A 13,835-nucleotide genomic window follows, 5' to 3' on the forward strand; every position below is an offset into this window, starting at 1 on the left:
TAGGTCGGAGGTCAGCTTTCGGGGTTGGTTCTCCTGCCATGCAGGTTCTCGGGACCAAACGCACATTGTCAGTCTCAGCAAGCACCTGCTGCGCCATCTCACAGGTCCGCATTACACTTCCTCCCTTCCCACCCATTACTTAACTCTAATCTCAAACATCCAAGGCTTCCTCCCTGTATAAAAGTCCTTCCAGCCTGATACTTTTTTTTGAAGAATTTATTGTGTACAGTGTTCTGCCTACATGTATGCCTGCAGGCCAGAAGAGGGCGCCAGATCTCATTACAGATGGTTGTGAGCCACCATGTGGGTGCTGGGAATTGAACTCAGGACCTCTGGAAGAACAGCCAGTGATGATAAACACTGAGCCATCTCTCCAGCCCCCAGCCTGATAGTCTAACTTAAAGGAGACAGTGGTTCTCACTTTCTCCCCTTCTCCATCTTAAAGGGTAAAGGTGGATGTGATAATATCTCTAAGTCTGAACCTCACAATTAACACATAAATGTGACGCTTATCATCCTGACGACAGGAAAGGTTAGTATCTTCATTTGCTTTTTCATGTTGTGATAGAACTTAGGGAGGAGAGGGTTTATTTCAGCTTACAGCTCCCAGGTCCATCCCAGCGAACAGTCCATTGAGAAGGGCAGTCAGGGCAGGAAGTCAAGCCAGAAACCTGGAGGCAGGAACTGAAGCAGAGGCCGTGAAGGAACACTGCTTGCTGGCTTGCTCAATTTGCTTTCTTATACACTGCAGAACCGCCTGCCCAGGAGTGGCACCACCCACACTGGGCTAGGCTCTTCTGCAACAGTTATCCATCAAGGAAATGCCCACAGCTGCACCTACAGACTAATCTGATGTGGGCACTCTCTCAGCTGAGGTTCGCTCTCCCCAGGTGACTCTAGCTTGTATCAAACTGACAAAGGAAAGCCGAACCAGGACACCAGGACCGTTCTCTCTCCCATCAGAGGGAATGCGGATTTTGGAATTCCCGACTGGTAATGTGTGTCCCCAGAACAAGCTACAGCCATTGACTACTTTATTTATGGAGCAGTTCCAAAAAGCATTAGAGAATTGATCCCTGTCCTGAGTATAGATCTCCATAGAGATGAGTGATCTCCAATAGCAACACTCTCCAAAGGCCCACTGGGATGCATCTCAGTTTCCAGAAGCCTTTGCTAAGTACCCTTGCTCCTAGCTCGAAGATGTCTTCAGGAAAGAAGGGATGAAGGGCGCTAGGACCAATGAATCCTGCATTTAACTGCCCCGCCCTCCACGGTTTCCACATGAAGCCACCTATTACCAACTGAGTATGCTCACGGTCACTCAACCCACCATGTTCCATTTGGAAAACAAACACTAAGTGATTACAGCCATGCAGCCTTCTTCCTTGGGGCTGGGATTATGGATCTTTTGATATATTGTGTTTAAATATTTTAGGGTTTCTGTTGCTGTGAGGAGACACCATGACCACAGCAACTCTTATAAAGGAAAACATTTAATTGGGTGGCTTACAGTTCAGAGGTTCAGTCCATTATCATCCGTGGTGGGACATGGTGGCGTGCAGGCAGACGTGGTGCTGGAACTGAGAGTCCTTACGTCTTGATCAGCAGGCAACAGAAAGTGGTCTGAGACACTGGGCGTGGCTTGAGCATATGCAATCTCAGAACCCGCCCCCACAGTGACACACTTCCTCCAACAAGGCCACACCCACTCCAACAAGGCCACACCCTTTGGGGCCATTTTCTTTCAAAACACCACAAATAAGGATGATATTTTCATGTTTTGGAAATCTCTCTGTTTACTATAATAATATCCAAGCTATAAAGATAACAGAGTGAATCTGAGAAAGCTAAGCCTTAGTTGAAAACACCAGTTTTCACAATTAAATGCTGTAAATACTGTTAGAAGCTAAAGGCCCTTTTTAAATGAATTTTTTGAGAATTTCCTTCATAAATCCTCTATTTACATCATTTCTAATCTTCCTCTCCCCTGTGACTGCCCCCTGTGCTCTCCTACTCCCTCTCGAATCCACGGTCTCTTCTTCAATTATTATTATTATTATTACAACATACACACAGAGAGATATACAACCTACTGAATCCATTTATGTTGCTCATATGTGTGTGCTTAGGGTTGGCCATTTGGGCCTGGGTAACCTGTCAGGGGCTTATCCCTGGAGAAAACTATTCTCCCCCCTTAGCAGCCATTGGTCCCTATAACTCTTCATCCAGGGCCAGGGCCTTGTGAAATTTCCCCCCATTCACATTGGCATGTCAACTAGCGTTGTCATTATGCAGGTCCTGTTTCGGCCACCGTATTGTTGAGACTGGATTCAGCTTCTCAATCACGTCTAGAAAACATGATCTCATAGCAGGTGTGTTAGTTACTTTTCTATGCTGTGGTAAGACACCATGACCAAGGCAACTCATAGAAGAAAGGGTTTATTGGTTTCAGAGGGTGAGTCCACAGCATCATGGCAGAGACCATGGCGGTGGCAGGCATGGTGCTGAGGAGTGACTGAGAGCTACAGCCTTGGTGACAAGCAGGTGGCACAGGGAAAGTCACATGGGAATGGCATGGGCTTTTGAAACCCAAAGCCCACCCCCAGTGACACGCCTCCTCCAACAAGGCCACACCTCCTAGTCCTTCCCAAAGAGCCCACCAATTGAGGACCAAGTATTCAAGCCCATGACCCTCGAGGGCTGTTCTCATCCAAACAATCACAACAGGCATTTCGGTCCTCAAGGCCTTTTGCTTCTTTAACACAGGGTCTAGTGTAGCTGCAGCTGACCTCGAACTCTGCAGTGGACCTGACCTTGAAGTCCTGATCTTCCTGCCTCTACCGCCCAAGTGCTGTGGTTACAGATGTGTGACACCCCATCTGGCTGAAGTCCCTTTTAATTTGATGGTAAGATAAAGACATACTTTCTCTTTTTAATTTTTTTAATTTATTTACTTATTTTTTGGTTTTTTGAGATAGGGTTTCTCTGTGTAGTTTTGGTGCCTGTCCTGGAACTCGCTCTGTAGACCAGGCTGGCCTTGAACTCACAGAGATCCACTTGCCTCTGCCTCCCGAGTGCTGGGATTAACAGCATGCACCACCACACATAGCTCAGGAGCCACTTTCATAAATTTGACTGAATGTGCGCACTGCATGTATCATGAGACCATGTGAATCAGGCCTTTTACCATGGAGATTGGTGGTGTAGATCTGCTGCACTGTGAATGCAGAAGAGGAGTCAGGATTGCAAGCAGTAAGGGAGCATTCACTTATCTGTAATACTTCTCTCTCTCTCTCTCTCTCTCTCTCTCTCTCTCTCTCTCTCTCTCTCTCTCTCTCTCTTTCTGAGACAGGGTTTCTCTGTGTATCCCTGACTGTCCTGGAACTCACTCTGTAGACCAGGCTGGCCTCGAACTCACAGAGATCCGCCTGCCTCTGCCTCCTGAGTGCTGGGATTAAAGGTGTGTGCCACCACCGCCCAGCAAGAACTCATGCATCATTTACATAAAAAATATGCTCTGCAAAGGACATAAAGATATATTAGTGTTTTTGTACTTGTTTCTCCAAAGAAAATTACCAAAGTTCAACCAAACACACTGAAGATGCTAAGTAGGGTGTGGTGGCGTGGTACCGCAGCACATGGGAGGCAGAGGCTGGCGGACAAGAGTTTAAGGTCATCCTCATTTACAGAGTTAGAGGTCAGTCTAGACTACTTGACACTCCATCTCAAAAATTAAAATAAATGAAAAACCAATCCACTGAACCAAATTAATCATCTAAGTAGCATGCTCTGTATTGCCATGTGCTTGGGAAATAAAAAGGTATGCCAAGACAGTTCCAGCCCACAGTTTTGTTAAGAAATTTCAAAATTTATAGATAAAATGTTTAAATAGCTGGGCATGATGACTTATGCCTACAACCCAGCATGTAGGAGATAAAGGCAGAAGGGCCAGCCAGCTACAAACCCAGTCCAAAGACAGTATAGTCTACACAGAGTTCCAAGCTAGCCAGGGCCACATAGCAAGACTCTACCCCAAAACAAGCCTGCCACCTAAAAACAGAAATTTAAATATACACAACGACCCTGGCAGACAAGCAGTTGATTCCAAACAAATTATTCTATGCTTTGAAAGTGAAGACCCCATGTGAAGGTTAAGATCTTTTGTAGACATCCATAATAAGAATGTAGTTTTCGATTACTGGTTGAAAAAATATGAAGAAAGTTATTATAAACACTGGAACACCAAAACACTTCTCAAATGACATAGGAAATTATTTGTGTAATCAAAGCAGTTTCCCGGCTGTTACTGAGGTTCCCTTTGGTCACGTGATTCTGTTCTCCTCAGAATGCCATCTCATGATCCAAGGTAATTGCTTCAGTTCAGCCTCACATCGTTGTCCCAGCAAGCGAGTAGGAAACTGGCTTACTCTTGCTTTCTATACTTATATGAATTTTAGAAGCTCAATAACCCAGTATCTGAATGTGGCTGAACCACAATAACAAGCCTGTGATGACGGGGTCAGTCCCCCCTCTGTAAACAGCAGCTCTGCAGAGGTAGGGCATAGCCCTCCTACTTACAGCCTCTCAACCAGAACTCAGTTACATGACCCTGTTTAACTACTGCAGGAGAGACTGAAAACAAGGCTCGGGGTCGCCCTCACCCTTCTCTAAGAATGTGTAGTTTATTGATGAGAACACCACCATCACACTTTAGAGAAGAAGGCCAAGCATCTGTCTGAGGCAGGTTAATGATTTAATGAGTAGCCAACACTTGGTTGAGCATGTGAATTTGAGAATCTGGTCACAAACTGGTTTCCACAGGAAGCTGTCCAGAGTGCCAAGGCTGTCTGCATGATGTTAGGTTGGGAAGGCTTCAGGGAGATGAGCTGGGCCTGAAGGAATGTGCCAGATTGTGCAATGGATGGGGAGGGCAACCCAGTCAGAACTGACAGCAAACGCAGGAGGGAAGCAGGACAGCTTGGCTGGAGCCGGAGGCATGTGGAAGTGCTTTGTAAACTCAAAACAGGGTGACTGTGGTATTCATCGTAGAGAGCAGGGTTGGGAGGCCAGATTGAGGAAGACTCGATGTTTGAATGGCTCTATAGGCTACTAGATAAGTGGCCTCCGTGGTAGTTAACTTCTGTGAACTTTGACCCCTCGTCTGTGAAATGTGGGAAATAGCCGCCCCCTCATAGGGCTATCTTGAGGTTAAATATTAGTCTGTGGTCAGCATTCAAGGACACCAGCTATTAATCAAGTTTCTTACAGTGGAGCAACATGGTAATTTTGGAAAGAGTTAACAGCAGTATGATAGCCATGGTAGAAGCGATGAGACACATAATCCAGTACAGCTGATGCACAGAAGTTTGCTCTTTATGCTTTAGACAAGGAAAAGCTATAGTTGAGAAAAGGAATACTGAAGCAGTGATACCAGTTAGGACTGCAGCCAAACTCTGTGCCTGGGGATGCAGCCTGAAATAAAACAGCAGGTGTGCAGATGCAGAGAAGGACACAGCTAGGAAAGGAGGTGGAGGTAGATGCTTGCAGTCAAGGGATGAAGAAAGAAACTTGGATGACTCCATACCCAGTGTGCCATTTACCAAAACACAAGAAAGTGACGGAAATGCAGAAATGGGGGCTGGAGAGTGGAAGGAAGCATTCTGGAGAGGTGACATGGGACGTCTAGAAGGTGAAGACACCGGATATGCAGGAGCATCAAAAGTGGTGTCTGGACCCAGGTGTGGTGGCACACATCTGTAATCCATCCCAGCTCTGGGGAAGCTGGAGCAGCTGGATGGAAAGTCTGACGTTATCCTGAGCTACATACATAGCAAGTTCCAGGCCAGCACAGGTTATTTGGGAGACCCTGATTTAAAAAGAGTCTGAGCAGATGGGCTAGGGGTGTACGGACAAAAGAGGAGCTCACCCACAAAATTCTGTAGAACAGATCCCAAAGTCAACAGTTTCACAGGAGAGAGAGAAAAGAAGCTGGAAAGGGGGAAGAAGGCAGCTCTGAGGACTGGAGACAGCAGGCACCAGTGAAGCCGAGGGGAACAGGACCAGGCAAGAGTGTCTTCCAGCACGTGCTCTAATGTTAAGTGGTGTGTTAAGTGCTCTCAAGACGCCCAGGCAGGAATAGTGCTGGAGAGGAGGAGCTGGCTCAGAAGTCCTGCTTCACTGAAGAGCACTTCAGGCTTAGAGCCTGCAATAACTTAAATTTCCCATAAATGGGGCTTTGCCAATCTGCTGGAGCACTTCTGACGTGCTGTGTACCTGTATGTTGGTGTGGATAGACACTTGGAATTGCTCTTTCATCCTCCTCCTCTTCCTCCTTCTAGCCCCGCCCCTCCACCCTTCTTCCAGGATCTGCTGACTTATCCCTCTCTCCTCTATTAGCCCCCTAGACTGTAAATGTCTTGAGACTTAGCCCCAACATTAGGACAATACTTTGAATATACAATCACTCATGTTTGTTGAACAAAAAGCCAAAAGTCAGATATCAGCCAGCAAGAGAAATAAGTGTTGGCAAACATTGGAATAATGGAAGTGGTTAGAGTCTGGCCCGGACCTTGGTGGGAATGGGCTTTGCTACAGTCTTCTGTACCCTGGGGCAAGTTCCTCAAATGTGCAATAGGCTTTACAGAAAATACTCCAAAGACAGCACTCTCCCAAACGACGTGTGTATTTGCAGATACTTAGGATGCTCGGTTTCTCCAAAGTCTGACCTGAGAACCATGTATAGAAAAAATTTTAAACAATTATAAATGGACCACTGTTTTTGTTTTGGTTGTTTGGTTGGTTATTATCAGGGCTTTTTGTTTGGTTGGTTGTTTTTTGTTATTTATTTATTGGAGTTTTTTGTTTGTTCGCTTGTTTGAGGCAGGGAGGGTCTCCCTGTGTAGTCCTGTCTGTCCTGGAACTCTCTCTGTAGACCAGGCTGTCCTTAAACTCACAGAGATCTGCCACCTCTCTCTGTCTCCCAAGTACTGGGATTAAAGGCACACTACCATGCCCAGAGTTTTGTTTTTTGTGTTTGTTTTTTTAAGCAGGGTCTCGTGTAGCCTTGAACTTGTTATGTCACAAAGAATGACCATGAACTCCCAATCCTCCTGCCCCCATCTCTGATGCTGGGATTATAAATGGGAGCCACCTTACCGCTAAATCGACCCCTTTCTTCAATGCCAATGCCGTATATACGAATGTTTACTGCAGCCAGGAACTGCCCGGCACATCACAACAAAACCATGGAGATAAGCCTGCCCTGGTGGAGACTCTGGGAGTACGGAGACATTAAATGCCCTTTTACAGGGAACAGCTTTGACAATGATTACATCCTTATACAAATCAGGCCCGTGCGTTGTTCTCACCGATGTGTTAACTGAAAGGGCAAAAAGGAAAAGCACACACCTCTTCCACCATCTAATCCTTTCTATTAAAACAAAAGCCGAGGGGGAAACACTAAGTAGCCCCTCTAAATTATACTTACAAAATCTTCTTCTGTAATATCTGGCGGGTCTGAAACGAGACAAAACGTTACATTTGAGCACTCAGATCCATCTGACTTTCTTTTAGACTAAGTGAAATACTCGGATGAAGTAGGGCAGCGCCTCGCCCTGCTGTATAGACTATAGCGGGGCCCGCGCGGGCGGGCGCGGGCGGGCGCGGGGCTGCGGGTCCCACCTACCGGCCGAGAGCCGCTTCTCCGGCATGCCTCCGGGCACCCGCTGCCCGACCCCGCTCTCGGGGAGCGAGCGGGGCCTTGCGCCGCGGCCTGGGGCTGCCCGCTGCCGCGCGTCCGGGGTTGCCATGGAGCTGGACAATGCGAGGCTGGGCTGGGGGTGGCGGCTGGGGAATGGCCGTTACTGTGGAGACCGCCGCGCTCCCAGGAAGAAAGGCCGCCAGGGCGAAGGGTACTCACCCACGAGAAAGGACCTGAGAGCCAGGCCCCAGTTTCCTTAGTAGAGCCACACAGTTGGTCAGACGCCTGTGGCAAAAGGTAATCCCCCTGGCTCCGTGTTAGGACCGATGCGCTTTCATGAACTCAGACCATTAAAAATTACCCGAACAGGCGAACACAAATTAAGATTATCCTGTAATGTGTGTTCTGGAAAACAGTTAGGGTAAGAGAGCTGGGCATGGTGGCGTACACCTGTAATCCCAGCAGTTGAGAGGTGGAGGTAAGAGAAATCAAGAGCTGCGGGCTGTCCTCAGCTATGTAGAGTTTAAGGTCAGCCTGGGCTACTGTGAAGCGAAACCACAAGAAAGAATGTTTGAGAGAGGGGAGAGAGGGGGGGGAGGGGAGGGAGGGAGAGAGAGGGAGGGAGGAAGGGAGAGAGAGAGAGAGAGAGAGAGAGGAGAGGAGAGAATTTAAACTAATAATTATTCTAAATATTAAAAAACATTCTATAAAACATGTGTCTGTATCTGTAGGCGCGACAGTGTGGCAAGCTCACTGCTTGCGCTTACCCGGCAATGCTTCCAAGACCAATGCCGAAAATGAACCGCTCCAGCGCACCCTATCACCCCACACCCCATCCCCAAAGCGCATCTCCGAGCTTCCATCTTCTGGCCAGGGTTGTGGCAAAGACCCCCAAAGCCCGCACTAGGAAGGTGGAGGCAGAATGATCAGGAGTTCAAGGCCAGCCTGGGCTACATGAGACCCTGTCTCAACTAAAACACAGATCAGATAATACATCTCTTAAGGCAGAAACCTGGGAGTCTCCCTCCAAACCCCATAGTCAGCATGCATTGGATTCAGCCAATTCTACCTTAAAGTATGTCTGTGTTTGGAACCTTCTCTCCATTCCCACTAGCAGTCACACACAGCCTTAGTTAGTCCTGGCTCCCATCTGGTCTGTTGTAAAAAGCATCCTGACTTGTCTGTCTTCCAGTCTTTGCTTCCAGCTAGGAGTTCTCCTTAAATCCATTATCCATGCTGAAAGCAAACCCAGTTATCTCAGTGCAAATCTGACCTACTTAAGAACCCTCAGTGGCTCCACATTGCCTCCTCAGTGTGGGGCAGGTATTTGTGTGCCCTGAAGACAATGGGTGTCTGTGTTCCAGGGAAGCAGGACACCTGCTCGCCTGGTTGTATTTATTGCTCTTTCAGTATGACATAGAAAAAAGACAAACGTGAAACCCTGCCCTTGCCAGGCAAAATCAGAAAGCCAGATGAACCCAAGGGAGAGCAGTAGAAAGCAGCAGTGAGGTGAAGGAAGATGAGGGGGTTCCTCATAGTCTGCATGGACCCAGTGAATTCTGGTTTTATCAGTTGACTCTTGTGACCAAAGTGCCACTTTGGATGCTGTCCAGAGGATGTGGCCAGCTCAGGAACAGACAGGTAAGAGCTGAGGGTGAGCTAGAGGATGGCTTGGCATTGACAAGCACTAGAAGATCCAACTTCAACCCCCAGAACCTACATGGTGGCTCAGAACCCCAACTCCAGAGGACCTCACACCTCTTCTGGCCTCAACTAACTCCCACAAGGATGTAATGCACATATGTAAGACACATACACATAGATTTTAAAGAATGGAGCCAGAAGATCTGAGAAGTTAGATGTGGGAAAGAGGTATTTGGAAATGATTCTTGAAGATTTTTGTCTGAACAAACAAAAGGGTATTGTCACCAGTGGAGATACTGAGGACTGTGTAGGGTCACTGTGAAAGAAGACCCCAAACCAAGATTTTGAGTTTGCAGTTAGCACAGGACTGCAGAATGTGGGATATTGACTTGAGAATCAGTCCACAAATGAGTTTCTTCTTTCGTTTCTTTCCTGCCTCCAGAGAAACCCTCCTGGTCTTTTCTTTGCCAGGAGCATTCTTCCAGACTCAGCTTGGGAACGCTTCCTCCCATATGTAGGTGCCCATGGACTCCTGGCCTGGGTCCCCCTTGTTCTTGTATATCCATTGCAAACCCACACCTTAAAGCCACACTAACACTGAAGTCACTGAATCATGCCCTCGTATGCCACCACCAGACGGTAAACCCTGGGCATTTTGGAGGCTGCATTGTTCACTAGCCTCTCCCTCTACACCACACTCATGTCGTGGAGTGGCTACTGGTTAAGATGAGCCTCTGGGTTGCCTCCTCATTGCAGACAGAGCACTGTGCTCTGCTCATAGGCACGTGTGTTCCTTCTGGTCAGACAGCCACACTGATGAGCACATCTATTTAACATGGATGGTCCCTCATGTATTGCCTCCTCTTACCAGGAACCCTGAACAAGAACCTCAGCAGAACAGCATTTCAGCATTGTTCTCATTTTCTAGTTTAGAAAACAGATCTAGAGAGGTAAAGAGAGGTTAAAAAAAAATTTACACTGACACCTTTTTTTCCCCACATTCCAAAGCCTTAGATGATGTGTTAGTTGTAATGGCAACTTGACACAAGCTGGAGTCATTAGGAGACAGCTTCAACTGAGAGAAGCCTCCATATGATCAGGCTGTAGGCAAGCTTACTGAGCATTTTCTTAAGTAGTGATTGATGTGGAAGGGCCCAGCCCATTGTAGGTGATGCCATCCCTGGGCTGCTGAGAAAGCCATGATGAGCAAGCCAGTAAGCAGCACCTCTCCATGGCTCTGCATCAGCTCCTGCCTTCAGCATCCTGCGCTCCTCCTGTCCTGAAGTTCTTCGTTGATGGACAGTGATGCTGAAGTGTAAGCCAAATCGACCCTCTCCCCCCAAGTCTCCTATGGTCATGGTGTTCCATCAAAGCAATAGCAACTCCAACTAGGACAGATGGCTGCATTGTATGGCCTTTTCCAAAAAAAAAAAACAACAAAAAAAACAAAACAAAACCTCCCAAGATTAAAAAACATGGGGATCACAAAGACAGTAACTTGAACCCAAATGCCCAGACTATTTTTATAATAACTTTAATGATATATAATTTATATACCACCCATTCCATTCATTTTAAGTGTAGAACTCACTAGTTTCTTTTAATATGTTCAGAAATGCACAACCAGGCAAAGTTAGGACATTTCTAACATCTCAAAGAAGTCACAATACTTAAAATAAATCCCCATCTATACAACCTGTCTACCTTCTGTCTCTATCAAACCCATTCTAGACATTTCCTATAAATGAGATCACATAGCTTGTGGTCTTTCATGTCTGACTTCCTTAATGTTTTCAAGGTTCAGGCACATTGTGTTTTTTTATGAATAGATAGTATTGTTATATGGTTATAGCACATTTCTTAATCCATTTATTAATCAGTGGACATTTAGGTTTTAGGGATAACGATGTCATGAATATTCTTGTATGGATGTCTGTGTGCAGACTTTTAAGTACCTAACAGAACTGCTGGGTCAACTGGTAACTCTACGCTTAAAGTTTTGAGGAAATAACAGGCCATTTTCCAGATTGTCTATACCAGTCTATATTCCTTGACCAACACTTCCGACACTCTTCCTCTTGGGTGTGAAGTGGTTTTTTGGCATCTCCTTGATGACTTGGTTCTCTTGACTTTCAGTGCATTATAGTCTGTCTCTGCCTCCCATAACTCACATGATAAATGTGGTTTTTCTCCACAATTAATCTGTAAATACCCAGGATAGCTTAAAACCAACATCTTCTTTAGAAACGAAGTCTACATGAACAGGAATTCCGTTTATTATTTTCTAATTAGAGAAATATAATCAGAAACTCCAAAGGGTTTGAGAGAGTCTAGCATAGAGGTTCCTTGTATACTGGAAGCTCCCCTTAGAGAGCCCAGGAAAGCATCATCGTCTCCCCAGAAACAACTGAAACCATGCAGCAGTGAGCCATTTGGCCAAAATGGATAGAAGTGACACCATATTAACTTTCTAGAGAAAGAAAAAAATACAGATTTTCAATATGAGCTTCCACCAAATGCCCCCAGAGCCAAGCTTCAGAACTAAGGCGTTGATGTGTATTCAGACCAGTTTATGTAGCCTGCTCGGGGGAGAAAGTGATGGTCACACCTGCAGAGACTAGTGTGTGTGGCAGTGCAAGCGTTTCCTTGACAGTTGAACACATGTTTGAGTGTCCTGCCTCTGCTCAATGATGTAAAAGTGCCAGCCTTTCCTTGGCTTTGGAGGGACAGAGTCCAACCTAAGCCCCATTCCCAAGTTTTTTGAGTGTGAACAAATATGAACTCCATATTAATTTTGATAGTGATTTAGTTTTTGACATTTAGCATGTCAAACTGGCCGAGCATCTGGATATAGAAATGAACAAAAAGTGACCTAATATTGGGATAATAAACTCTGACCTAAACTCCTGCAGCAATCCACCTTGCAGGCTAAAACACAGTTATTGGCTCAGAACAGTCTGGACTTGGTCATAACTGCCAGCTTCTATAATTGTGCCCCCATGTCTAACTCAGAACCAATCAGAGAAAGACAACTTGCTCCCTAAACTCGTCCCAAGGACGTGTGCTCAATGCTAGCTAACCCACTTTCAGCTTCCTGTGCCACAGTTTCCGCGGAGACCCCAACGGAGCCCGCTCTGCCTTTCCCCACAACGCGTTCCCCTCCCTCGCCTGTGTTGGTTCCTGAAAACCACAGGCAGTGGGCGTGGACGCCGGCCACAGTTCTCAGCGGGTCTGTTCCTGTTTGGACTGTCTTATTGCTGCATGGAGAGACTACAAGCCAATTCGAATGTGTAGTCAATGCACCGGAGTGTTTTCCGAGATACCGCACAGTGCCTCAGCGGGTAATACTGTACGATGGCATCTCCACTCTCCAAGCCCTGAATCAACTGCCAGCATGGAAAGGAAATTTAAAAACAAGACTAGAAAGTTTATACACCAAGTATTTCCACGATCCTCTTGGTTACTATTATCTTTTTCTGTTGTTAAATTATATACCTTATCTATATTGGAAAACAATTACACACACCCACATGGCATGTAGTTGGAAAATGCCAGGGAACTTTTCATACTTCCTAAATTAACAGTTCATAATTTTTGGAAGAACATAATTAGTTTAATATATTCATTAGGCAATTTCTTAACTCACCCAAGTTCACTACCATCTGGACCTGCTGGCTTAGATTTGCTCTAATTGTCGATATATTCCACCCCATTGCCTTGTTTCTGGTCCACACTGATGAGATAATTCCATTTCATTTTTAACCTTTTCCTGGTCAATGCGAATATTGAAAATGCTAATATTACTCTAGGATGTTGTGATTTTTTTACAGGTAAGGAATACTTTCTTCTGGGGCTACAGAGATGGCTCCATGGTTAACAGCACTTGCTGCTCTTTCAGAGAACCTGGGTTCGATTCCCAGCACTCCCATGGCAGCTCACAACCATTTATTACTCCAGTCCTAGAAGACCCAGTGCTTGCTTCTGGCTTCCTTGGGCACCAGGCATGCACATGGTGCACAGATATACATGCAGCAAGCACTCAGACACATAAAACAGTTTTTTTTTTAAAGAAAGCACCTCTGTTTTTCTCTTCTCTCCCCTCACCCTGTGTTTCTTCTTTCCAAACTCACTTTCCTTTTTGAAAATGAATTTGAAAGCTCTTAGTGATAATTTTATGTGTAGTGTGTTTTGCCTACATGTGTGTCTGTGCACCACATGTGTGCCTAGTGCCCACAGAAGCCAGAAGAGGGCATCAGATCCCCTGGAACTGGAGTGACAGACTGTTGTGAGCTGCCACATGGATGCCAGGGAATGAACACAGGTCCTCTGAGAGACCAGCCAGTGCTCTTAACCCCTGAGCCATCTCTATTAAGGGATTATTTTGAATTAAGTTGATATCTCTGATATCTCCAAAAATTTAGAACAAAGCTCACCATGATGCAGTAATGCTCAATAAATATGTACTAAACAAATGACCCCTATTAAGATTATG

General features: G+C 45.9%; 1 protein-coding gene across 1 annotated transcript in view; it reads right to left on the bottom strand.

Moving 5' to 3' along the window:
• Rgs22 (regulator of G protein signaling 22) overlaps positions 1–7,785 on the bottom strand; it is a 137,807-nt gene extending 130,022 nt beyond the window's left edge. The window contains 2 exon segments of the mRNA XM_052747618.1: positions 7,487–7,515; positions 7,685–7,785. Of these exon segments, the coding sequence (XP_052603578.1) occupies positions 7,487–7,515; positions 7,685–7,709 (54 nt within the window). The 5' untranslated portion in view covers positions 7,710–7,785.
• Between the last annotated feature and the right edge of the window lie 6,050 nt (positions 7,786–13,835).

Source organism: Peromyscus californicus, unplaced genomic scaffold (genome assembly GCF_007827085.1).
Source record: "Peromyscus californicus insignis strain IS unplaced genomic scaffold, ASM782708v3 Scaffold_20__1_contigs__length_68692818, whole genome shotgun sequence".
NCBI classification, from domain to species: Eukaryota; Metazoa; Chordata; class Mammalia; order Rodentia; family Cricetidae; genus Peromyscus; species Peromyscus californicus.